Source organism: Danio rerio, chromosome 8, assembly GCF_052040795.2.
Source record: "Danio rerio strain M-AB ecotype USA chromosome 8, GRCz13ab, whole genome shotgun sequence".
NCBI lineage: Eukaryota > Metazoa > Chordata > Actinopteri > Cypriniformes > Danionidae > Danio > Danio rerio.
The window spans coordinates 12,233,716-12,261,237 of NC_141028.1; the positions used below are offsets into that span (position 1 = coordinate 12,233,716).

The window sequence follows — 27,522 nt, forward strand, 5'->3', positions numbered from 1 at the left end:
TGTGGTGGACCCGGCAGTGTGCTTGGCTTTAATTTGAGATGTTTTTTTTTTTTTTGGCTGTCACTAAGCACCAAGTCTGTCCTCCTGCTCTGGAAATTTTTTTTTTTTAAGTTATTTTAAAACTTCCAATTTATTTTGGAGGTCTCCAATAGTAGACGTTCATTTGTCCATGGTCAAAAAGTGCTTTTATTTGCCCATAAACTTACAAACTATTGTAAATTTAAACTATTTTAATTTAGTGTATATTTTTATGTATGTAAGAGGACATTTTTTTATTCAGAAAATATATTAAGGGAAGTGTTTTAAAAGGGAGGAATCTTTAAATGTGTATCACTGAATAAATTGAAAGATCTTATGTGATCTGTTATCAGCATTGTTGTTTTTTTATTTTGTATAATGCTGGTTTGTTGAATAACTGTTACGATTGTAAATTATGTAAATTATGTATGTTAATAATGTTGCCATATAGTCAATGCTGCTGAAATGGAATAAATAAATAAATAAATAAATAAATAAATAAATAAAAATAAAATTGAATAAATTTTTTTAAATGGTTTCATAAATAAATATATTTAATTAATTAAATAATAAAATAAAATAAATTAAGTAATATAAAAAAATAAGATACATTAAACTACATAAAATAAATAAATAAATAAATAAATAAGTAAAATAAATTTAAGTTAAATTAAATTAATTAAATAAAATAATTTTATTTTCCAGTGATGGGTTGCAGCTGGAAGGGCATCCACTGCGTAAAACATATGCTGTATAAGTTGGCAATATACTCTGCTGTGGCGACCCCAAATTAATAAAGGGGGCTAAGCCGAAAAGAAAATGAATGAATAAAGAATTTTAAATTAATAAATAAATAAAACAAATTTATTAAAATAAAATAAAGAAAAATAAATTAAATACAATTAAATAAATTACATAAATTACATGAATAAAAAAAGCAATTAATAAATAAATAATTCATAAATAAAATAAACTTTACACATAAATATTCCTAGCAAATCTAATAAATGTTGGAGACATACTTGTTACATAAATGCACTAAATCGCACTTCAGCAGTGTTTATTTGAGAGCGCACAAGAAGATCTGCGCTTGAGCAGCGTATATTTGAGGGGTCATGTATATTGTGTTTTCTATCATACGCTAGTTCTCATTTTAAATATAGCCATGACATTAAACCAGTTTTGCTGTCCTTACTTGCTTTGTAACTCAAACTACAAGGGCATTATAACGTTTAGTGTTTGATATTCTCATTCCTGACTTTATAAAACTGACCAGAATATTTATCAGAAGTGTGTCATATTATAGATTCTATAAGAATGTCAGGCGCACAGTTATGAGGGTTTTATGACATGCTTGACATTCTTATTCCTGACACTCTTTATTTTATGATGACCACAATACTCCTCAGAAGTGTATCATATTCTAGATTCTATAAGAAAGTCAAGCATATGGGTTTTGAAGGACATGATTGTAACTTCATAAATATTGAGATGCATGACAAGGCTAAAATGATTCAAGATCACGCAGCCCTTTTTATGACTCTGTAGAGCACACATCAGCTTTTCTTTCTCTTAGCTTACAGCCAGTATATGGAGCACAGCACCCTCCTCTGGACCCGCGGAGACACCGTCCGTAAGTCCGGCCAGATGTCCACTGTCTGTGTGCTAGTCAATACATGTTTTTTTTTTAACCCCCATTTACATGTTCATTTACTTTCTTCATTATTTGTTTGCCCTTCAATTGGAGTCTGCATCTATATCAATGTGTTTGGGTGCATAAAACATTTACATCTTTTTTTTTTTTTGTAAAATTGTCATGCATTTTCCTTTCGGAATATCATCAGTCTATATGTGCTTTTTATATGTGCTTTTTCTTTGTCTCGTTACAGATTAAAAGACACTCCGAAGGCCAGCAGTGTGGTCAAATCCAAAAAGCCTTCAACCTTTCATGAATTTGCCCGGAGCACCAATGATGCATGGGACATTGATGATGAAGAGGATGACGGTATATTTAGTCTCAAACAGTCCTCGTCTTCACCTGTCCAATCACGATCCACTCCTCAGACGCCTTGCCTCAAACTCTTCAAAGTTCCGGATGACACTGAGTTAGGCACCCGCTCACTAGACAGGCAGGAACCAATCAGCACAAACCCAGATCAAGAGCGACTGGATGTCGAAAGTGGCCCAGCCAATGGCAGAGTGGTGAAGTCTTGTAGTGACGCCCAGCTGAATGTTAATACAGGTATGCTGGTTATTGTTGTTTTTAAGGGTTGACGTTGTTAAATGCGTTGTACAGTAATAAAATAATAATATTAATATTTTACTTATAAAACACCATTTAATAATATTGTGACATAATAAAAGAAATCAAGTTGGAAAAACTCTATAAATGTATAAATAAATGTGCTATTTTTTATATATATTTGTGTAACATATTTTCATGTGATTTTATTTTTTGTTTGTGTTCAACAAAGCAAGGAAAGCAAGGAAATTTTCACAGCATGTCTCATAATATTTTTTGTCTGATAATATATTCTGTTCTGATAATAAGTCTTGTTTGTTTTAATTTGCTTTATTAATTAAAGCAGTTTTTAATTTTTTAAAGATCATTTTAAGGTCAATATTAATAGCCCTCGTGAGCAATGTTTTTTTTTTTTCAATTGTCTACAGCAGTGGTCCTCAATCCCCCAGCTGTGGACCAATAGCAGTCTGTGGATCAATTGGTACCGGGCCGCGCAAGAAATCATTAATTATTTATGTTTTATTTATTATTGTATATTAAAAGTCTGAACGATCTTATTTTGAAAAATGTTTTATTTTGAAACATGACTGTATTCTCTTGGTTACATCCAGTGCTGCTAGATTGAGAATTTTCCTGCCCAACTGGGCAGTTTTGAATTTGATTGTGCTGGTTAAAAATGGCATAGGTGGGTTGACACAATTTGGGCAGTTCTAAAACGTAAATTTTACATGCATTTTATTTAACAAAACATAACTGAGTTCTCCTACTCCATTCAGTTAGTAGTGACCACTGCATAGCGCAAACCGCGTGGGCCCACCCGCAAGAGGAGGTTAAGAAAAGCTGTATCATTTTCAAAATCTGACTCATGCAGCGTCTGCAGTTAAACTCACAGCAGTTTATCACGACACTTTTATCGATCATTAAAACATCAAGAACAAACATAGAAACGTTGTCTCAAACATAGAAACGCTGTTTCAAAAGAATTTAAAATGAATCTATACCCCATTTTCAAAAGTAAAACATACTCTAGTCGGTAGTGTAATCTACACAACTTTAAAAGCAATGTATTGATGAGAGGGGCAGTGTTTCGATGTGGTTCTGTGACTGCTGGTGTTGTTTGCTGTATGGTTTTAATTGTGACTGTCAAAGTAACTAAGTTAATTTCGATTTAAATTAATTAAAATTAAATAAAATATTAATATAATATTTTGGGTGTTTTTTTGTGCTTTGGGCGGGTTTTGGACAGCAAATTTAACCCACAAACATGAAACAGACATGTCTGGAAAGTTTCTTTGCAATGGGGAAAAGGCCCAATGAAGAACCCACAAACGGCCAAGAAATCCGCAACCATTTGTCAGCAAATCAGGTGAATCCAGCATGTCTGTGCAAAAAGAATATCAACGGCTGGAGATCACAAATGTCAATGGGGGGCCGTTCACATATCACGTCTTTTCCACGTGCAAGTTTGTTATTTTTCAATAGAGAAAATAATCGTTAACTCCATATTCTGAGTGATGCGTGCAAGGCCCTCGCACCCTCCAGACGGACTCGGTTGAAAACATCCTCAGAATGCCTGGAGCGCAACACAAGTCACGTGACAACAACTGACCAATCAGCTTGTATGGAATAAACACATTTCGGTAGCACAGCAGTGCTTTTTATTTTCTCCATAATTAAAACTTGTATCAGAGTTGCAGCAATGTTTTGCCAGCTTGTCATCATACATAGCAATACGTACGCTCACTCCCTAGCCACCTTAAAATTGTCAAGTGTTGATCTGTCTGCCGTGACAAAAAGGTTGGGGACCACTGGTCTACAGAACTAAATTACCTAATCTGCCTAATAATTCTAGTTAAGCCTTTAAATGTCACTTTAAGCCAAATATTAGTATTGTAGAAGTGAAAAATATCCAGTAAAATATTATGTACTGTCATCATGGCAAAGAGTAAAAAAATCAGTTATTACAAATTACTTATTAAAACCATTATGTTTACAAATGTGAAAAATCTGATTTCTGGCAAACAGAAATTGTTGAACAAAATATTGAGAGGAGCTAATAATTCAAGAGGGCTAAGAATTCTGACTTCATTACATTTTATATATAAATAAATTCAAATTTTTAATATTTTTGTCTTTGTTTTCTTTTCTGTTTAGCTCGAAATCCACTGCAAAAACAACAGTCGCTTCCAGTACGACCCGTCATTCCCTTAGTTGCCCGCATTTCAGACCAAAACGCCTCAGGAGCTCCGCCCATGACAGTGAGAGAAAAGACACGATTGGATAAATTCAAGCAGCTACTCTCCAGCTCCAACACAGACCTGGGTAAGCCTTTCAGCAAACAATTACTAAATTGTGTCATCATTCAATATACAAAATGAATAAAATGTTGTCAAAGCGGTATTGAAAACTAGACACTCATCATGGGTTACTTGTCGACTGGTAGAAGATCTTCATTAGAACCATCTGAAAATCGTCACATGTGTTCGCACCTCATCCCTCGCCTGTTTTTCTGCTTCGAGCTGAATGTCTTTGCCAGGTGAGACAGTGTGGGATGGCAGAATGCACACGAATCCCATCCACGATGTTATCCTAGTCTTCCTGAGTTCATGCTGAGAGGCCCTTCTGTTCTCCCCACATTCTCCAACCAATCGTCTTTTCGAGTGCACCTGTGAACTGGCAGAACAAAAAAAAAACAAGTTCTGCATGTGCCTTCGCTCTTTTTGTCCCGTTGATGCTGTAATGATGCTATCAAAGAAACTCGCTCTTCTTTGCTTTTATAACTGAGTTTCAGCCTCCGCAGGTTCAGAGCTTTCCTGAGCGACAGGCTGAAATCACGAGGGAATGAGAACCATCAGTCATTGGAGGGGAAAATAACACTTATGCACTTCTTTCGCAGCATCTTATGAAAAATGCGCTTGTGATATAGTTGGAGGGGCTTCCCTGCACAGTATTCCGAGTTCATAATAGCTTCTGAGATCTTTCATCATTCCGCTATCGTATGACGGCTGGCAGGTGTCCAATACCATTAGTATTTTAGAAGCGCTTGGATATCAGCTTCGTGTTTGTTCTAACTCAAAAACGACCCAGGAGCACTCTCGCCAGATGTTTCTCAGCGAGTGTTTAAGTTTTCATAGACGTGTAAAGCGGGTTTTTACATTCACTGATCACGATGACCCAGAGGGCTTGACGGGAGATGGTAAAAAAACAATCCTCAAAAAGAAGTGTAGGCTTCAGTACCCGGAGAGATCAATGATATCTGGTATAATGGCATTCACCTGCTGTATAATGTTGTCTTTTTAGGAACGACAAAGTAAGTAATTGAGAACAGGGGAGTTGAAAAGCTCCACTCAATGAAAAATAGGAAAAAGGAACAGACAGAGAGAATGGTTAAAATTCACTGTGATTCTGCTGGTTGTCATGACAACAGCTGTCTTTGCTCTTCTTTGTAAGACTCGAAAGTATAATACTATAAGTATTTTCATTACCTCAGTGGTGGTGCTTTCAAAAGCAAGAATCATAATTACTTTGAGCCACAGTTTTAGCATGTAACTCATCATGAATTATTTACTTACACTTTGAGTGAAGTCATTTTTAAGGATAGTTCATCTAAAATGGAAAATTAGCAAAGTTACTTTGCTAACCCAATGAGTTTTTTTCATTGATGAATATATTTTTGTATCTCAAACCATGGTATATTTGGTAGATTCTTAAATTACTAGTCAACTGCTACCAACATTTAAAGAGTAAAAAAACACCATATACTCTGCATAATTAAGTACACCCCATTTTGAAAATGAATATTTTTATTAATTTCTCAGTGAATATGGGCAATGTATTTTGGTGCATTTGAACAAAACAAATTTAATTTATCTGTTTATTAAACAGATATATTTATTAAAATAATATTTTAGTTACAAAACAGTTTCAGAAATTAAAGGGTTATACAATTAAATTCAAGAAAATTATTGAAAAAAAAATGACAACCTATAAAACTTTAACATTTTTCCAGATTTTTCTTCTTTATTTCATTTTATTTTATTTTTTAATTTTGTATTTAATATTTTTCTATAACATATAAATTTGGGTGTACTAGTTTTTGGACCGTAATCATAAGGTATTTCGTGGATAATCTCCAGATTTGGCTTCAGTACAGACTGACCTAATGAACAGTTAAAGTCATAATTATTAGCCCCCCTTTAATTTTTTTAAAATTATTTAAATATTTCCTAAATGATGTTTAACAGAGGACATTTTCACAGTATGTCTGATAATATTTTTATTTTTTTCTGGAGAAAGTCTTTTTTTCCGGCTAGAATAAATGAGTTTATATTTTTAAAAGCCATTTTAAGGTCACATATATTAGCCCCTTTAAGCTATATATACATTTTTTCCGATAATCTACAAAACGAACCATCATTATACAATAACTTGCCTAATTACCCTAACCTGCCTGATTAACCTAATTAACCTAGTTAAGTCTTTAGATGTCACTTTAAGCTGTTAAGAAGTGTTTTGAAAAATATCTGTTCAAATATTATTTACTGTCATCATGGCAAAAATAAAATACATCAGTTATTAGAAATTAGTTATTAAAACTATGTTTAGAAATGTTTTGAAAAAATCTCTTCTCCATTAAACAGAAATTGGGGAAAAAGATAAACAAGGGGGCTAATAATTCTGACTTCAACTGTATATGCACAAGTACAATATTGTATAGTTTCCTATTAAAAATATGTATAAGGTGATCTTGGTTCGATTAAAACGAACTCTGAAGCAGATCGATAGAAGTTAGAAAAAGCAGTACAATCCAACAAACGAATGACCCTGGCGATATCACAGTGTATTATAGTCATGTGATAGCTATATATACGGTTATTAAAGAGCCCCTATTTTGCATTATAAAGGTCATATTTTGCTTTTGTGGGTCTTCAACAACAGGCTGATATGCATGCAAGGTAAAAAAAAAAACATGCTCATTGTTTTATAATATGCATTCATTTTTACCTAATTATCCTAGCAACTCCTATATGATTCGTTCAGCGATTCATTTACTCCCAAACACCTCCTTAGCACGAAGCTAATCTGTGCTGATTGGTCCGATCACCCAGACTGTTGTGATCAGCACCAGACAGAGAGAAATGCCCACCACGGCAATGAAGTAGCAGCCAGAGAGTATGTGAAAGCCCAATGCAGGAGTGCAATAAATCAATGCAGTTAAACACCAGTATATTACTCTACTCTTAACCACAACCCGAGTAATACCAACGACACACTTTCAGTATTAATCCACACAGTGGCAAAAGTTGAAGCATTTTAAAAAATTGGCCGCGCCTCCTGTGTGAGGAATGGATGATGGTGGCCTTAATAAAGGCACAACGGCAGAGGATTGCCAGTTCACAAACACATTTAAATGGGTAGAGGAAGAAGAACTCGTCACATTTTTAACATGATTATGGACAAAATATGTGAACAACCCCACAAAGATTCACCCTGAGACATGCAGTGCAAGCACTGATCTATAATAAATATGTGATTACAAGCCACGCAGAGCAATTACAAGTTACAGCACACTATTAAAAACATATTTTGCAAACTACATTAATCGAGGCAACAATTTAAATTACACTTACATGTTATGATCCGGAGAAAAAAGAAACTGGTCAATATGAACTGTAACAGTTACTGGCAAAGTGCCTGTCAAAGTCTGACAATGTCCCATACATAATATTCTCTGTTGCTCTTTCCTTTAATAGCAAACAGCAGGCGATACCCTCATTGCAGCGTAGGTTATTGTATCAACAATCAGAAATATGACAGGAACAAACACAGCACACGGTTGGCTTTACTGTGGAACTGTTGTGAAAATAAACTTTAAGCGTTTATTCTTCGCAACCGAATCTCCATCTGTCAGTGATCGTCATCTTCGTGTTATGATCTGTTCCATGATCCCCCGTGCTCCGCTAGTATCTGAAAGAAAAGGCGAGTTTATGTTTTCACCGGAACTGGTGCCACATATTTGTTGACGTACTATATCGTGTTCAAGCAAAGGATCCAAACCCAATGCGATTTATTTATTTGACTCTGAGTCGACTAGTTACAAAAAAATGACAGGCAGTATACTTATTGATAAATTCAATAAATGGATTTGTACAACCCTTAACTACTGAAATGAGACCAAGTCTGACCTCTCTGATTTATGTTTGGTGACGATGTCTGTGAGTGTATGACAGCTAAACAGAATCCGTAGGAATCTTGAAAATAAACCTTGAAACTCTCACCAATGTGAGGAAACCAATGACTCTCACATGACTTGTTTTAACTATTTTAGTCCGTTTAGAATTTTTGCAGTGTGAAACAAACCGCACCAAGAACAAGAATAAACAGTAACCATCTGAATCCCTGTTTCGTAATAAAACAATTGATCTACAGGTGTGAAAGCACCCTAACTCGTGTGGCTCCAGTCAATGTGTTGAGGCTTTAAGAATTAAATAAAATTAACAAATGACTACTTGTGATGTTCTTCAATTATATAACTAGTAGTAAAGAGGAAAGAATAATGCTGTTCACTTGTGCTTTAAACAAAGTTCCTGTTCACTTGTGCTTTGAATTTAGGAACTATAAAGGTCACCTTCTGGTCTGGATACGGACCAGATCTAAGATTATGTGAAGTTTTCGATAAGGAGAGTCAGATGAGCATAGATAATTTTTTTTTTTTTTTTAGAGTTTTTCTAAGTGTTCCTGGTTCCAGTTGCCCTGATTAATGCAGCCTAGCAATCCCTTAGTGGATCTAAATTTTAAAATAAATCATTGACTAAAAATTTAAAGAATTAAATCAATTTATCGACAAAAATAATATATAAAATTTTTGCATGTGACAGGAACAATGTTTTTCATTGTGTAGGTGTTAATGTATTTATCAAATTTTTTGTCTCTATGGATATCCTTTTACGTGACTGGGTAATTAAATGTCTTAATGATTTTTTTAACCGTCTATTTCACTAATATATATTGCCTGTCGCAGCACGTCAAAATTATGCTGTTGAGTAGTGATTTTGCATATGCAATGGTTAAAGCAACACTTTGTTTGGACCAAAAAACTATAGTAATTCACTTAATATGCAAACTAAGGTCAAGATTTATTATTAAACACCGGTTTAATAAAATACCCTGAATATCAATTTTGTTTTTCTTACCCAATGGCATATAATTTCTCATTTTACGCATAATTCTTACATGAGTAGGAATTTATAACTTGATCAATATTCCCAATGTGATTAGAAAAATAAATGAATATCATTACAAGCCCTCTGAGTACAAGTGTTAATATTTTATATATTTCCTGTTCTCAAGTAAAAGGTTTGTTTCACAACAACACACAAAACTGTTTAGGCAAGTATTTCGAGGTGTGTTGAAGGGGAAAAAAGCTAAATATTTGTAAAAGGATGGCACAGATGCTTTATTCAGTTTTTTTTAAAGCTCTCCAAATATTATGAGAACCTGTGAGTAGTCAACTACATATCCATTACCTTTAAAATCAATACGCAGTTATGGCTTATTTGTCTTATCGGAGTTTCCATAATTCAGCATGGCATGCCTGTGAAAGCTGTGAATGTGTTTGCTAATTAAAAGTAATTGCGTATTGATTATGCTGATTGAACTGTAAGAGTGTCATCGGTCCTGTGAAAGCTGGCGACTGCTGATTTAAAACATGTCGTGCGTGATTTTCAATCTCAGCATATGAATGAACTCTTGATTTATGCGTTTGGATGTTGATTGAGGCTGCATTCAATTGTTTGGTCCAATTCTTCTGAACTTCCTCTGATTTATACCTTGGGGTCCAGACCACAGTATGATGAGTTGTTGACTGCCGTATCTAGAAATCAACTGGTCTGAAGATGGCACTTTAACCGTGCTATTAAAATATTTGTCATTTTGGATTAAATTGACACTTTTTGTTTTCTTTCTACAGAGGAGCTACGGAAGCATAGCTGGTCAGGAATCCCTCGTGAAGTTCGACCAGTCACCTGGAGGCTTTTGTCAGTAAGTACATTCTGATTTAATTTAGCCATTCTTATTCAAATAAACACCAGCGAGAGGACAAGAAAATATCAAATTGCTGTTTTAACGGCCCAAGTATTAAAATAATAGTCAGGTTTAAATCAGGCTTGGGCTCATAATTATTTGTCAGATCAGATCGGGCTCAGACACAAGAGGCCCTATCATACACCTGGTGCAATGCTGCTCAAGGCACAACGCAATTGTTGTTTGCTAGTTTTAGCTCGACGCAAGTGTCGTTTTGATGTGTTGCACCACGCTGTTTAAATAGCAAATGCATTTGCGCTCATATGTGCGCCCATAGGCATTCTGGTCTAAAAAAGGTGGCATGTTAAAGCGCATTGCTGGCGTGTTGCTATTTTAAGGAGCTATAATAGACTGTTCAATAGACCAGCTGAGAGGGGGTCTAAAGTCTTGCTTAAACATTGCTTACACAGGAAGTACAGCAATACGCAAATATCTTTACAAAAGGAAAAGGATTGAAGGATTAAAATATTACAAAATTATTATTTTCTACGTAAATATGAACACCACTACTTTCATGCCTTCTTTCATCTCGGAGGGCTTTTTCAGTTTATTCATGACAATTTGCTTTTGTATTATGTTGTTATTATTAGTAGTATTAAATGTATACATATTTATATTTGTTTTATTAAAAAAAGCTTAGATTTACTCACCTGTCAAGTTTTAGACCATATAGGGCATAGCATGTGTATTTGGATACAACTCAGTTTTTTTGAGCACATTTTGTTGTTATTGTTCATTTATTCGTTTGCTGGAAATTAGAACTGAATTTAGAAATGGTTTTGAAACAAATTTTTGCGCTTAACAAACAAAATTTAATATGTAGACTAATGGATGTCTGTGCGTACAACACATTTCTTATCCACGGAAGAGAGTGAAAGTGAAAGCAAAGAATGAGGAGGCTCATCTCTCAATCTCGTGCTGCTGATGCTCTGTTTAACTGTTTTCTCGGTAGTGAAGCGCTCAGTTTTTCCACTTACAAAGTCCACCATGTAAATAGCAAACTTGCTATGGCGCGATTCAACTGACTCTTAAAGGGAATGGGAGATGAGACTCTGATTGGTTTATTCTCTAAACACACATATAACTCATTAAGTATGTAAGCTCAACCCTGTTAAACCATGCGGCGCAAAGCGGATTTTTTCATCCTTATATTAGCAAAAGTGGATTCCGACATGCCCTTATTGCTTTTGCACCCTGCACTTTAGACTTTGCACCTAGATTGTTAAATAGAGCCCAAGGTGTTTTGGGCTGATCAAAGTTCTAATGTAGTCATCAGAATAGTTTCTTTTATAGTTATTCTTCTTAGTGTGACTGGGTATTTAAATGATTAAATATTTTTTTTAATCATTTTTTTCACACAAATAAATTTCGCCTGTCACACCAGGTCAAAATTGTGTTGTTTAGAAAAAATGAATACACAGACAGATCCCTTTGATCATTTTTTTTTTTCATTTTATATAGAGGTAAAATAGAACTACATAAATTGCGTTTACAAACAATTATAAACTGTTTTGTTAGTTTTTTTTTTTGCTCACTCCCCAGCCAACATTTTAAAGTTAACGGGATTCAAAACAGAAAAAGTAACTCAGTGGTTAGCACTGTCGCCTCTTAGCAAACAGGTCGCTGGTTTTAGTCCTGGCTGGGTCATTTGGCATTTCTGTAGAGTTTGCATGTTCTCCCCATGTTCGCATGGGTTTCCTCTGGGTGCTCCAATTTCCCCTACATTCCAAAGATATGCCCTATCGGTGAATTGGGTAACTGGGCTGGAGGTTCATCCGCTGCGTAAAATGCTGGAATAGTTTTTAGTTCATTCAGCTGTGGCACCCCTTGATAAATGAGGGAAATGAATGGATGAATGAATATATGTCAAGCCTTTAAAGGCATAGTTCACCCCTTCGTTCGAAAAGAAGGTTTTTTTTTAAAAAAAAGGTAACTGGCACCTATTGACTTCCATACTATTTTTTTTTTTAGATGAAGTAAATGGGTCCCAGCAATCAGCAAATCTTTTTTGTGTTCAACAGAAGAAAACCAAAGTGTAGGAAGAGTAATCGATGAGGTAATTAACATTTTTGGGTGAACATATCCCTTTAACAGACCTGTTTGAAGAAAAGTTTATATTTGCCAAACAAATAATCCAAATGTCTTTATGCTTTTTCAATTTGAAATGTCACAGGTAATAAATAAAATAATAATAATCCAGAAATTCAATTTAATAAATGTTTGATTTGCTGAATTAATAGAAAATGCTCTTATTAAATAAACAGTATATTATGAAGGGTTAATTTTTTATTTTGCGTTAGTCAGCATCGCAAACTTTCCAGTTTAGTTCAGCGTATTGGGTGCGCACACACAATCAGTTTTTACGCTTTTCACCAGGTATAACCCTTCTTTGTCACGTTCACTTTAATGTATGTTATTGATTTGTTTTGCTGTATTGGCCTTGCTTAGCACTTAATGTCAGCAGAAATGTGAGCGTCATCACAGAAGGGGTAGAGAGTGGGTTCACTTTGTTGTGGCTGTATATGTGCGCGGATGTTGGGAGAATGCTTTACAAGCCTCATTTACGTTTCTGGCGCATGCTTACACAGTCAATAACACACACCTCCGGGGCTAAGCTGTACAAGCAAATCCCCACCCCGGCCTAGCTCCTCCAAAGCTTTTTTTTTTACTGCTTCATGCAATGCTTGCTGGGGATTAGATGGAATAATTCCATATGCATAAAGTTACTGAGGTAGACACGTGCTGAATAAATAGAAATGTGCCAAACAGATGCATTTTGTCTCTACCTTTCAAATTCAAATTGCAAATTAAAAAAAAAAATCTAATTAAGTCATTTTTATTTTATTTTATTTTATTTAAATTTTTTTTTTTACAATTTTATTTAATCTAATTGATTTTTTATTAATTTTATTTTAAATTTGATTTAATTTATCTTGTCATTTATTTATTTTATTTTATTTTTATTTGTTTTTAATTAAATGTATTTTTATTTTATTAAATCAGATTTATTTTTATATCTTTATTTAATTTAATATATTTATTTATTTATTTATTTTATTTTTATTTGTTTTATTTATTTGTTTATTTTAATTAATACAATTTTTTTATTTTACTTTATTTAATTTTAATTTAATTTACTTTTTTTTTTGTATTATTTTTTTATTCATTTATTTAATGTCTGTCTACTCACAGTGGTGCCTCATTTTTGTAGTTCCCCCTACAATCAGCTCTGCCTTAATTAGTTCCAAAGTGAAACTGGCATAAGATCTTAAGACATATGACATACGCTACAAATTAAATTTAATTTAATTTAATTTAATTTAATTTAATTTAATTTAATTTAATTTAATTTAATTTAATTTAATTTAATTTAATTTAATTAATTCTTATTTGATTTTTTGATTTTTATTTTATTATTGTTATTTTTTAAATTTTTATTTATAAATTTTATTTATTTATTTAATACATTTTTTGTAAAATCGAACACTTGCATTTTGTTTTTCGGAGGTGTTTGTGTAAACATTTTCCCAACTTCGATCCAAGTTTGACGGCATGCAAACCTTGCCAAGACCTTCTCTGAACGTTTTAAGATCGTTCTGATTTTCAGCATGGAATTTGATAGCCGTCATTAAAGTTTTGAAGGGAATTTTTATTTTTAACTATGAACTATTAAACTATTCGATTTTGTAGTATTCAGTTTAAATTATGCAAATGACTGTATATAATTTTCTTTCTTGTGCTAATGCTTTTTTTCATGATATATAATTTATTATTATTACATTATTGGCATAAGCAGCAAATGTATAAGCCAAGACCTTCTCGGAAAGCAGTTTTAAGATCGTTCTGAATTTTCCGCATGCAATTTAATAGCCGTTATTAAAGTTTTCAAGGGGCTGACGATGGTGCGAATCTAGATGAGTGGAGTTTGTGCACTTATTATTCGCCTGAAGCAACAGACGTGAGCAGAATTGGGAGTCGGATGCTGAATGTACTTTATCATTTATGTGTTGAAGCGCTCGGCATCTCTGTGTGTGCTCATTAAAAACAAGAGCTGAGAAACAATGGGAGGGGAAGGCACTTTAAAAACAGCATTTTCAGAAACATGATGGAGAGTCATGACAACGATCGAACTGACAGCTCCACGCCTCCACGTCTGCTCTACAAATAGCCTGCACTTGTTGTCTGCTCTTTAGGGACTCATCGCAGATACGAAGCTAGTACGTGCTAACACAATTGCATCCTGCCTCGTGTGTTAGTTTAGTCGCGCTTCATGATTAGAAGTTTGTACTAGAATTGTTGATTTTTTTTTTTTTTACTTTCGAAGTTTGAGATCATTTTTTTGCACGTGTTTGTTAGTTTGTACTGTTTAAGGTAGGATTTACTATTATTATAGTGTGTATACTTGTTTTTTTTAAGTGGCATAAAGACATTTAGAATAAATCAGGGTTTCTATAAAATGATAATAAATCTAAAACCATAAAACTAAAATAAATGTTGTTGCTTGAAATTAAATAAGATTTAACAGAAGAAGTTCTCACAATAAAAATACTATAGTAATCGTACAATTTGTTACTGTAGTTTGTAAATAAAGTTACTTGCTTTTTGTTAATAAATGCTACAGTATGCTGTAGTTTTATAAACTACACCACCTGGCAAAAGTCTTGTCGCCTATCCAAGTTTTTGGAGCAACAAAAAATAACTTGACTTCTAGTGGATCATTTGGTATCAGGAGTGGCTCATATGAAAGACAAAAGCCTCTAGATTACGCTTATTTTACCAAAATAAAATATTATCATACCTTGATATTTAATTATTTATTTAGGACAAGATGGTCTCAGATGGTCACTTAACAGAAAAAATGTCAAGTATAGAATATAAAGTCATGGTGCAGAGGACAAAGAGTGAATGCTGTGTTTGACTCCCATGAGCTTGGAGGACTGCATCCATACATCTCTGCAATGACTCAAATAACTTATTATTAAAGTCATCTGGAATGGCAAAGAAAGTGTTTTTGCACGACTCCCAGAGTTCATGTAGATTATTTGGATTCATCTTCAATGCCTCCTCCTTCATCTTACCACAGACTTGCTCAATAATGTACATGTCTGGTGACTGGGCTGGCCTATCCTGGAGCACCTTGACCTTTTTTGCTTTCAGGAACTTTGATGTGGAGGCTGAAGTATGAGAAGGAGTGCTATCCTGCTGAAGAATTTGCCCTCTCCTGTGGTTTGTAATGAAATGGGCAGCACAAATGTCTTGATACCTGTTGATGTTGCCTTCCACTTTGCAGATCTCTCGCATGCCTACTGAATATAAGCCCAAACCATAATTTTTCCTTCAACAAACTGTGAGAATCTTAGGTCCATGCAGGTTCCAATTGGTCTTTTGCCACTTTTTCAAATGATCAACCAGAATTCAAGATGTTATTTGTTGCTTTTACAACTGGAATCGACGACTAGACTTTTGTCAGGTATTGTATAGTGAACTGATAAACATTAAATTGACTATAGCCCCTTTCACACATACGGACCTTTCCAGAAAATTACCGGCTATTTTCTGGAAAGGTTGTATGTGTGAACAGGCCCTTTTTGAAAATACCGGTACATTCGTTCTGGCTATTTTCCGAAAAGAGAAGTTGTAACATTACCGGTAATTTGCCGGAATGCTGCGCTGTGTGAATGCAGAAGGAAGATTTCCGGAAAGAGCGCGTCCACGTCTAGAACGTGCTGACGTGAGACACCTGCTTTAGCCAATCAGAACAGTCAGACGCATTCACGTGCGCGCGGTTTATGAGAATAAAAGCCTTTGAATATTTTTCCAGACACCTTTAGCTGCTATGTTAGTCAGATCACGTTTCTATGTTCCTTCTTAATGCTAACTGTGTTAATAATTATCGATAAAATGTTTATGATAATCCGTTGTTTGTTTACCTTCAAGCTTTGCGTGTGCCCGTGAGCGCCCATAGCGCTAGCACACACACATATCATGAACATCTCGACATGCAAAAGTGTTCCTATATATGTTTTTATTGGAGTTGTACTCAATACTGATCCATCCAAAGAGTTTGTAATGTAGTCAAATGTTTACAAACACAAGCGCAGCCGTTTAGAGGTCATTTCTGGTTAATGATGTCAGAATTTTCCGGCATTTTGCGATGGATGTGTGAATGCTCTTTTCCGGAAAAATTCCGTAATGTCCTCGCCTGTGTGAACAGCGCTTTTTTGAATTTACCGGTAAAGTCTTTCCAGAAATTTTCCGGATATTTACCGGTGTCACTGTGTGAAAGGGGCTAATGTTTTATTTTTTTCTGTAGTAAACTATGGTGTCATTTGAGTTGGATAATTTGTTTACTACAGCTGTTGTAACCATAGCAACTACAGAATTTTCACAACAGATTAATTCAAGTACTTTTACTCTAGTATGATTAAAAAAACTGTATTATTTCCTGTATATTAATCTAGTGTTTTTTTATGTGGGTGGACACATTTCAGCTAGTTTCAACTATATTTCAGCTCCAATTAAATATATTTATTTTTTAAATGTAGAACTAAAATTAATCAAATGTATTGGGAAAAAAACCTAAGTAATAAAAATGTAAAAAAAAAAAAATGACTCGAACTTTTTAAAATGAAAAACAAAACTAAATACTTGTTCAAAAGATCAATAAGTAAAAAAAAAAAAAAAAAAAGAATTATTGTTGTTGAATTATCCTGAAATACCACTAGTATAAATACAAATGCACAAAAGCTTCTCTGCCACTATATATCGGAATTACTAGAAAATCCTTGGAAAATGTTGTTGATTCATGGATTGAAAAGCAATCAGACTTTGTCTTTGTGGCACAGTTTCTCCTGTTTTCCAACGTTTCATCTGGCTTTGAATTGTGGAGTTTTGAAATGGAGTACTTTTTCCCACTTAAAGCTTGAATACTTCTCATTTGATCTGACAGCTCTGTTATAATAATGGTTGCATGCTTCAGATTTGATCATTAAGTAAACTTATTCACCCAAGCTCACGCTGCAATTTATTTTTATTATTATTTTTTCTGAGCTAATAAACGCTCTGCGCAGTTTGCTTTTCAGATGAGTACTGCTGTTTAGTTGCACTTTTTGACGTTTAATGTTCTCATATACGACAGAAGTGGCAGCTCCTTATCAGTTAGGCAAATTGGTAGTGGCACTAGTGTGGCTTCCATCAAGATTAAGTCCCAAAGGTGGAAGAAAAAGGTTGTAAAATTTGATCATTTAGTTTTATATATATATATATAAAACATTGTAATAACTTATGTATTATATACTTGCAGTTGTCAAAATTATGAACAAAATTATCAAAAGAAAGTTATCAAAATTATTATCCCTCCTGTTTCTTTTTCCCCCAAAATATTTCCCAAAGGATGTTTAACAGAGCAAGGAAAATTTTCACAGTATTTCCCGCAATATTTTTTTCTCTGGAGAAAATCTGATTTATTTTATTTTGGCTAGAATAAAACATTAATAAAAAAACAAACATTTTAAGATCAGTATTATTAGGCCCCTTTAGCCATATTTGTTTTCACTTATTTACAGAACAAGCCATCGTTATACAATGACTTGTCTAATTACCCTAACTTGCCTAATTAACCCAGTTAAACTTTTAAATGTCACTTTAAGCTAAATAATAGTATTATGAAAAATATATAGTCAAATATTATGTGCTGTCATTATATAATTTTTCATTTTTGAGTGAACTGTCCCTTTAAGGGGGAAATTATGATGAAAATAATTTTTGGAAGCTGTTTGCATAGAACTGTGTGTGGGTATAGTGTGTTTACAGTCATACTGAAGTGATGGAAACACAATAAGTCTCTTTTTAAAAATTTCCTTACATTAAAATATGATCCAAATCCCTGGAATTCTGAGGCCCACCGCAACGTGATATAGGAGTGCGGTTTCCCTACCTACTGAATTGATTGACAGCCGCGTAATAACATGTCTCCGTAATAACGCGTATGATCATGTCAACAAGACAGGATGTGCACAAAGCAACCGGGATTAAAAGAGCTGTTCGGCTCGCTGTGATCATCAGTCATCATCAAATGTGATCAAGAATGAGATTTATAAGTTTAAAACGTTTTTAAAGCAGTGCATGTTTATAATAAAGTAAGTTAAAGAGTGTAAAATTGCTCTAATTCATCACCACAGCTGCATATCAGTACAAATATTAAAGAAGACGCTTTAATCCAGGTTCGTGGACATTGAATCAGGTTTATTTTGTACGTTAACACGACGGATGTCCGTACAGCAGTGAATATTACTGTGCATCCTGTCACTTTTGCCCTGCATAAACAGTACAAAGGGAAACGTGTGTGTGTGTGTGTGTGTGTGTGTGTGTGTGTGTGTGTGTGTGTGTGTGTGTGTGTGTGTGTGTGTGTGTGTGTGTGTGTGTGTGTGTGTGTGTGTGTGTGTGAGAGAGTTTGTGAACTTTGTAACAACATTGTGTGTGACTCATCATTGCAGAAGGGCTTGAATTAACTTCACAACAAATACATCAAATAATCATTGGTTAAGTTCTTACTGTAGTATTTCTCACAAACGTTACATGAGATCTGCTTCCGTCATGTCTGTCACTGTGCTGTTTATCTGACACAGCAGGAGAGGGTGACACACATCAGAACCATAGGGAGTGATCTTTGTGGCTCTGACAGGCACGTGGCAATGGTGGGCGGGGAGAACTATCAAATTTGCATTAAAGGCACAGGCAACAAAAACAGCTACTATGTGATTAGAGCTGAAAATTCCAAATTTCTGAAAGATATAATAAATAATCTGATAGGTATTTTGAGCTGAAACTTTACAGAATCTATCTGGAGACTTATCTTAAATCTTGAAAAAGGGGTAAAATGGGTTAGCTTTTAAATATTGCTTATTTTGAGCAAAGAGCAACTACTCGGGTGCATTTCCCAAACAACAACGTAACTCGCGGCTGAACTACGATAGTACGATGCATCGTTTGAGAAAAGAACGATGTAGTGACGAGTGTCTATCAATTGAAACACGTTAGTTAAAATGTAAAACGCCCTTAATGATGCTCTAAACAGGGTGGAGAAACAACTTCTTTAGAGAAGAACCCCATAATTATAATGGCAATTATACTGTTTTACACAAACACGCATTTAAAAAGAATCCAATATTAGTTTTGGTAAAAACATGCTCTTGTATTCCATATTAATTGAAATATTTGTAAATGGCACATATAGAGCCTATATTTCCTTTACAAATATTATTGAGAAAATTACATATTCTATTCTAAAACATAAAATCACTTACACATATTCTAATATCATATATAAATAAATAAATAAATAATGAGGCTATTTATTAAGAAATGAAATTTAATATTTATTATTCATTAAGAAATGAAAAAAAATCCTACTTTGATGATGATGATGATGATGATGATGATTATTATTATTATTATTATTATTATTATTATTATTATTATTATTATTATTATTAAGTAGGTTATTGTTAATTTAATTTTTTTTGAAAAGTCTACTTTTACAACTTGACCCATGCAAACCACTGCAGAAATGTTCTAACCAACAGGCCCATGTCATGTACAGTACAGATACTTAATAAATAACCTACTATAAAATAAAAGCATCACCGTATGCTTTTTTTTTTTTCACAAACTTTGGAGATGTAACAAACTCTGCTTTTAAATAATAAGTCACCTACAGCTTTTGTCAAGTGCCATGGCTGTGTTCAAAATGACATCAATGTTTTCAAAGTTCACTGCGAAGGGAGCACAATTGTAAACATGAAGATCGCTAAAACTGAACTGTAAATATACTTTGAAAGCAAATTGTAACTAAGAGAGATGACTTTAATGCTTTTTAAAAATTGTAATCATTCCAAGTTTAAATGTTACTGTGTTCTAAATGAATAGGGCATAGGGGGGATAACTGGGAATAAAACACAGCCAGGAAGTATGTTTCTAACCCAGAGGTGTAGTTGCAAGCATACAGTTGAAGTCAGAATTAATATTTTTAATATTTCCCAAATGATGTTTAACAGAGCAAATATATTTTCACAGCATGTCTGATAATATTTTTTTCTTCTGGAGAAAATCTTATTTGTTTTTATTTCGGCTAGAATAAAATCAGTTTTAAGTTTTTTTAAACTAATTTAAGGACAAAATTATTTGCCCCTTTAAGCTAATTTTTTTTTTCAATAGTCTACAGAACAAACAATTGGTATACAATAAGTTCCCTAATTACCCTAACCTGCCTAGTTAACCTAATTAACCTGGTTAAGCCTTTAAATGTCACTTTAAGCTGTAGAAGTGTCTTTGAAAAATATCTAGTGAAATATTATTTACTGTCATCATGGCAAAGATAAATCATTGGAACTGTGGAAACGCCAAATTAACAAACTATGTTTGTAACGAAGTAACTTGCGACCTTAGCTGGCTAACGTTGGTTTTCGGAAACGCACCACTGAATGTCCTAGAAACCACCTAGCTGTGTGTTAAAAAACTCATATGTACTCACTTGAACATCATTGGAAGGTAAGAAGGTATCTGCTTTTTTAAACACAGTGTTTATATGAGCAGCACAAACAAAGCAGTCCCAATAAATCTATCAAATTGTATTAGGAAAGGCATTGACTAAACATTTGGTTTTAAGTGAAAAAAATAAAGGTCATCGCACTGAATTAGTCTAATCTGAAGATTTTTTTTAAAAAGGTTAAAAGCTTGCTTCTGAAGTATTGAACTGAATTCATAAATAGCTGTTTTAATATCTTCAGTTTGCATTATTTATAGGTTATGCTTTGGTTGCAGGGCAAGATACACTTGGAAGACATGAAGAAAATTGCTACACAACAGTGGTTTTCTAAATGCTATTAAATTTGCATGTTTCTCTCAGGGCTATCTTCCAGCCAATCGGGAGCGAAGGGATCTGGTTCTCCAGAGGAAGCGGGAGGAGTATTTCGGCTTCATCGAGCAGTATTACCACTCCAGAACAGATGAAAACCACAGAGACACATACAGACAGGTGAAGCTTTCAACTCTTCTTTAAAATGGGCTGAAATTGACAAGCTCTTTTCTTATTCTGTTAGAATAATCTCCTGGAGTAAGAGAACAACTTTATTGGTTCATTGGGAATAAAGTTAGGGTTACAAGATTTGAGGAGTATCGGAATACATCAGAGAAAGAGAGTTACAAGTTTATCTTTTTTTTTTTTAACTATGAAATATTTAACTATCCTTTTTTTAGTATTCAGAGGTATTATGAATATGACTGTATCAGATTTTTTTCTTGCGGTAATGGTTTTATCAGGATATATATTATTACAATATTGGCATAAGCTGCAAAAAAGAGGTTTTTTAACATGTAGTTTAATGTACAGTGCATCCGCAAAGTAATCATAGCGCTTCACTTTTTTCCACATATTTTTTAGGTTACAGCCTTATTCCAAAATGGATTGAATTAATTTATTTCCTGAAAATTCTACACACAATACCCTATAATGACAATGTGAAAAAATATTAAAAATTTTTTTATTAAAAATAAAAAAGCTGAAAAATCACATGTACAGAAGTATTCACAGCCTTTGCTCAATTCTTTGTTGATGAACCTTTGGCAGCATTTACAGCCTCAAGTCTTTTCGAATATAGCGTGTCACACCTGTCTTTGGGAATTTTTGACCATTCCTCTTTGCAGTACCTCTCAAATTCTGTCAGGTTGGATGGGAAGTGACGATGCACAGCTATTTTCAGATCTCTCCAGAGATGTTCAATAGGATTTAGGTCTGGGCTCTGGCTGGGCCACTCAAGGACATTCACTGAGTTGTTGTGAAGACACTCCATTGATATTTTGGCGGTGCGCTTTGGGTCATTGTCCTGCTGAAGGATAAATCATCACCCCAGTCTGAGGTCAAGAGCAGATTTTTATTCAGGATGTCTCTGTATATTTCTACATTCATCTTTCCCTCTATCCTGACTAGTCTTCCAGTTTCTGCTGCTGAGAAAACATTCCCACAGCATGATGCTGCCTTCATTTGTTTTTTGGGACAACTTAATTGTTTTTTATTCAATCCACTTAAATTTGTAAAAAAAAAAAGATCCAGTTAACTTAATCGATTTGTGCTAAGACAACATGGAGTTGTGTGGTGTTTTTTACTGTTCACATTTCAACAGCAACCCACAATATTTGTTTAAATTCAGCTTGAGCTGCTCTGACCAGCATATATGCAAGTCTGTGCTGACTGTGACCCTTATGTCAGAAAAACTAATGCTGCATGAGGGAATTTCAGTCGAAATTATCTCACACAAAACATGTTTGAAAGATAAAAAGATCATTTTTATTTGATGAATATTTAATCAAGGGCTCCATTTTGTCCATGCATCTCAACAATGAAAATCTGCCATTTACACAACCCTTATGTCGTTGCAAACATGCATGATAGACGTCTGTAGAATATAAATATGTTGAAATTAAGATATGTTTGCATGCAGCGTTTCGGTTCTCTTTTATCTTCTTAAATTCCACTGAAAAAGTTAAACCGGTATGGAATGACATACGGGAGAGTAATTATTATTATTTTTGTTTTTGCTTGGACTATCTTTTTAAGACAGAATAGTTGAAAACCCTGGAAATGGATGTCTTCTGCTTGCCAAGGCTGCATTAAGTTGATCAAAATTAGCGTGATGTCGGTTTTATTTATTTATTTATTTATTTATTTATTTATTTTTATTTCACTTGTGATGTGATAAACTTTTTGTGTTGTCAACACTGAATATTCAGCACCATTACTCCAGTCTTTAGTGTCAAATAATGTACTAATGGTAGGGGTGTAACGATTTATCGTTGTACGATTTATTGCGATGCAAAAATGTCACAATATGCATCGTGGCGTTATGACGATTTGATTACGATATGACGTCCGTTTTCTCTTATTAGTTGAGCTGTTTGCACGTGAGCTACGTTCCACCTGCTGTCGCACGTGAGTTCAGATTGCAGCAGCAGTAATGTTAGCAGACCAAGATGAGTGGAGCTGAAATAGAGGATGGCCCATCCTCTCAAAATCAGACGTCTGGCAACATTTCGGTTGTACAGTCATTGCTTTAGACTCGTCTGCTTTTTGACACGCATACTGGGTCAAACATCCTAAGTTTTAAAGTCTTCACAGTGATTTACATACTTTGCACAGCGACAGGGATACCTCATGGTGTTGAAAGAGTCACATACTGTATTTATAAGGTACAATTCAGCCTAAAATATCATTCTGTCTTCATATAATGTTCCCCCCGCAAAATCACACATGACGTGAGCTCACCGTGAGCTGTTACTACAGAGGGCGGACTGATAGACGCGCGCGTATGGCAAGCCGTTTTAGCATTTAAACCTTTGTTCTGGCTATCCATAAATATATTTAGAGATATCTCTAATTATATTTTGACTAGTCATAATTATAATTCGACTAGTCAGAATGACAATTAGAGATATCTGCAATTACAATTGTACTAGTACGAAATCAGATTGGAGATATCTGCAAATATATAATGACTAGTCATATTCCTCCATTGACTTCTATTGAAAAATATTTGCAGATATCTCTAAATGAGTTTTGACTAGTCACAATTGTAATTAGAGATATCTCTAAATGAATTTAATTAAATATGAATTAAATACCTGGAAATGTGGATTTTTTTTTTTGCACACACAAAAAACGCAAGTGATCAAGCAAAGCCTTAAGCTCTTACTGTTAAATTCAATTGAATAGAAAGCTTTTTTTTTTTTTGCACCTTTACTTAAATTGTTCCTTAATTTTGTCTCTGTCATTTCAATAATATTTTTAAGAAGTTTGTAAATTGTTTTATTTTCCAGAGACAGGCCTGTTTAATTTATTTTTCTTAAAGAAGGTTCAGTTTAACAAGTTGAAACAAAAGAAATACATAAAAAATAGTTTACTTGGTAAAATTTGCATTTCAGTTTAATTTTCAATTTTTATTCCAAATATCGTGATATCGAATCGTGAACATTATATCGTGATACACATCGTATCGTGAGGTGAGTGTATTGTTACACCCCTAACTAATGGGATGCTCTAGGGATATTTCTTATTATTAATGTTGCTTAGTTATTTTGCCGAAACTAATACATTTGTTTTTTCAGCATTATTTGTGGTTTAAACATGATGGCGGTCCATTTTGAAAACCATTTTGTCTGCAGTATTGATTGGCGAGACCTTTTTTCCATCTTTGTTCATACAAAATATTTTGTAATTAATGTGTTGCCCTATGTATGTAGTATTTATTTACTTTTTGCATCACAAATGTTGAGAGGATAAAATAAATATTTATTAATTTTTTTTTTTTTAACAGGAAAAGGAATATGATATATCGGTTTTCTTTAGGAGCTTCACAGTGCTATTCTGAGTTGTTTAAGCAAATGGCCATGCAGTTGCATAGTATATGTGGCTGTGAAGGTTTTGCTATGCATTTTTAGAGGTGTTCCAAGCATTTTCTATGATGTTCTCTGTGGTTCCTAGGGTGTTTTTGGGCACAAGTTTAAGTCTTTTTCAGAAAATTTCCAGGCAGTGACTAGGCTTTTATTGATGCTTGAGTTTCGAAGAACAGTGTTTACATAAATGGCTTTACTGTCACTTTTGAACTGTTGAATGCATTCAGGCTTAATAAAACGATAAACTTATTTACAATAAAATAAAAATAATGCTTATATACAGTGGATATGAAAAGTATTCAGACCTCTTTAAACTTTTCAAAATAGTGAAGCAGTGGCTTCACAACAATTCTGTGACTGTTCTTGAATGGCCCAGCCAGAGCCTTGACTTAAACCCAATTGAACATCTTTGGAGAGACCTAAAAAGGGCTGATCACCAATGTTTACCATCCAACATAACATAACTGGAGAAGATCTGCAAAGAGGAATGGCAGATGATCCCGAAATCCAGGTGTCAAAAACTTGTTGCATATTTCCCCAAAAGACTCATCGCTGTATTAGTATAAAATGATACTAATTACTAAGCAAAGAGTGAAATTTCAGTTTTTCTTTTTTAAGGAATCAGCAAACATGTCAACAATTCTGTATTTTTCTGTCAAAATGGGGTGCCGTGTGTACATTGAGAACTTAAATAATAACAGCAAATGGCTGCAATATAACAAAGAGTGAAAACTTTAAACGGGTTTGAATACTTTCTTTTTTGGATCAATCCTCCGAGAGACAGTGGTCAAAATCACCCATATGAACAAACAACACATAAGCCTGTAAGCACAAGGGCTTTGTATGTGATACTTGAATAAGATTTTTACCTACACCGAAAACCCCATAAAGTTAAGGTAACTCAAAACTCAAGAAAATCGATTGCAACAAACCATTTAAGTTCAAAAACTAATCCTAATGAGTACTGTGAACGTAATCTGTTTAAGTAAATGTAGCAATTTGAGTAGTAAAACCCAATAATTGAAGAGAACTCCAACCAACGGAGTACTGTAAAACCCAACAAGTTAAGGCAGTTAAAAAACTAATCTATATGAGTACTGTGAACTTCATTTAAGTTGAAGTAATGAGGTATTTAATTAACTCATTACCTTCAACACTGAGTTCAAAACTATTTTCAAATGAGTAGAATTAACTTTTAAATTTTAAGTTAACTACACTCATTTCATTTGATAAAGTTGACTGTTGTTGATGAGATACCTTAATGAATTGTTCATCATCTAGTTTAACTAACTGTATGATTAATTTATTTAGCGTTATATTATAATTTAAACCAAGTTGTAAGTTTCAGTCTCTGCCACAAACAAACCACAACTTGTAAGATCTGCTTAACAGTCTGTTGACTTGAGTAATCTTTTTTGCATTATATGCCACTGGTGACAATTTAAAAAAGTGTAAAGGTCTGTGTGATTGAAAAAGCACTGCATAAAGCAAGAAAGATTGCTAACGTCAATTGATTTCGCTAACAGGCTTGCTGACCTTGGTGTAACAATAAAATAATGATGCTGCCATCTTTCAAAGGTGATTGTCCTCCTCCTGTAATTTGACTCCAATCTCAGGTGTCATTTTGACCCCGCTCTACAAAACAGCGGATTGCTTTGTGAATATTCATCTTTGATACAAGTAATATTTAAAATTTTGTTAATTCTAAAAAGAACGTTTAAATGGGCTATATGTAAAATTAAAATTTTTTTTGTCAATGTGTAAATCGCACCTAAAAAAAATGAAAAAAAAAGGAGACCTTCTTTGACTTCCTGGGTTTCTATGAAAGCCAGATTGATTTTTTCTGCGAAGAGCTTGGGACGTTTTTGCCAGGAAAATCAAAAAGAAAGTGATGTTTACACACATTCCCGAGAGCCTCGCTTCTGTTCTTTGAGACATGAAACGAATGATTATACATTTTTTCAGAATATTGCTGAAAGAACCACTCTGTGCTGCAATGTCAATGTGTCAAGCAAAGAAAAGGCATTCATTCAAGCTATACTCTCACATAGCCAGATCTATGGGATCTAGTATCAGATATACTTATAATCAAACTACGATAACAGTGGAGTTTTCATTGTCCACATGTTGCTGGTGAATTGCAGGGATTGTCAGAGTATTGGTGTCTATGTAAACAATAATTTATTTTGTGCTTGCAAAATAATTTACATGGACACCAATAATCCGATTTTAATACGATTGTGACAATACTCTGATTACAAGTCTACCATGTAAACAGCAATTTTTGATTACCTTAATCCGACTAAAGTCATAAATGGGACCCCCCAGGGGTCGCAGGACAATGAAGGATGGGGTTCGCCTGGTTATTTCCAAAAATGTATTTATTTTTATTAAACCATAAAAATGACCATATTTTATCCATAACCTACTGAAAAAAATAGTTGTTTATAGTTAATATATACTATATAGTAGCTTAAAGTTACTAGTTCTATTGTAGTATTGCGTCCCCTGAGGTAATTACATTAATTGAAAGACACAGCAATAGCACAAGTTGGAGATTGATTTTATAATACCAGGTTAAGTTTTCTGGCACATTTACAGCACTGACATACATAAAAAAAATTAGAATAGACTTGGGTCTATTGGTGTGTGTGCGCCATTGCATGCAAGGTTTTTGTAATTAGAACCACCTCAGAGGATATTGGGGGTTGCGAATCACTGGCATTGTTATTTTG

At 33.9% G+C, this 27,522-nt stretch overlaps 1 protein-coding gene and 1 long non-coding RNA gene across 10 annotated transcripts in view; one reads left to right on the top strand and one right to left on the bottom strand.

The window, feature by feature from the left end:
* tbc1d22b (TBC1 domain family, member 22B) overlaps positions 1-27,522 on the top strand; it is a 122,851-nt gene that overhangs the window by 8,184 nt on the left and 87,145 nt on the right. Inside the window, exons 2-7 of one of the 9 annotated variants that reach the window (XM_087264385.1) lie at positions 1,595-1,651; positions 1,908-2,260; positions 4,415-4,582; positions 10,230-10,300; positions 21,249-22,115; positions 25,168-26,660. In XM_087264385.1, coding sequence (XP_087120511.1) covers positions 1,595-1,651; positions 1,908-2,260; positions 4,415-4,582; positions 10,230-10,300; positions 21,249-21,401 — 802 coding nt within the window. In that variant the 3' untranslated portion in view covers positions 21,402-22,115; positions 25,168-26,660. Of the gene's footprint in view, positions 1-1,594; positions 1,652-1,907; positions 2,261-4,414; positions 4,583-10,229; positions 10,301-21,248; positions 22,132-25,163; positions 26,661-27,522 lie in introns of those variants that run through there. The other 8 variants (XM_087264386.1, XM_087264387.1, XM_087264383.1 and 5 more) reach the window with 8 other exon arrangements.
* On the bottom strand, positions 14,745-17,011 carry LOC147842578 (uncharacterized). Its single transcript, XR_015497731.1, has 2 exons — positions 16,619-17,011; positions 14,745-15,846 (listed from the first exon to the last, which is right to left on the bottom strand). It is a non-coding gene; the product is annotated as an uncharacterized LOC147842578 (long non-coding RNA).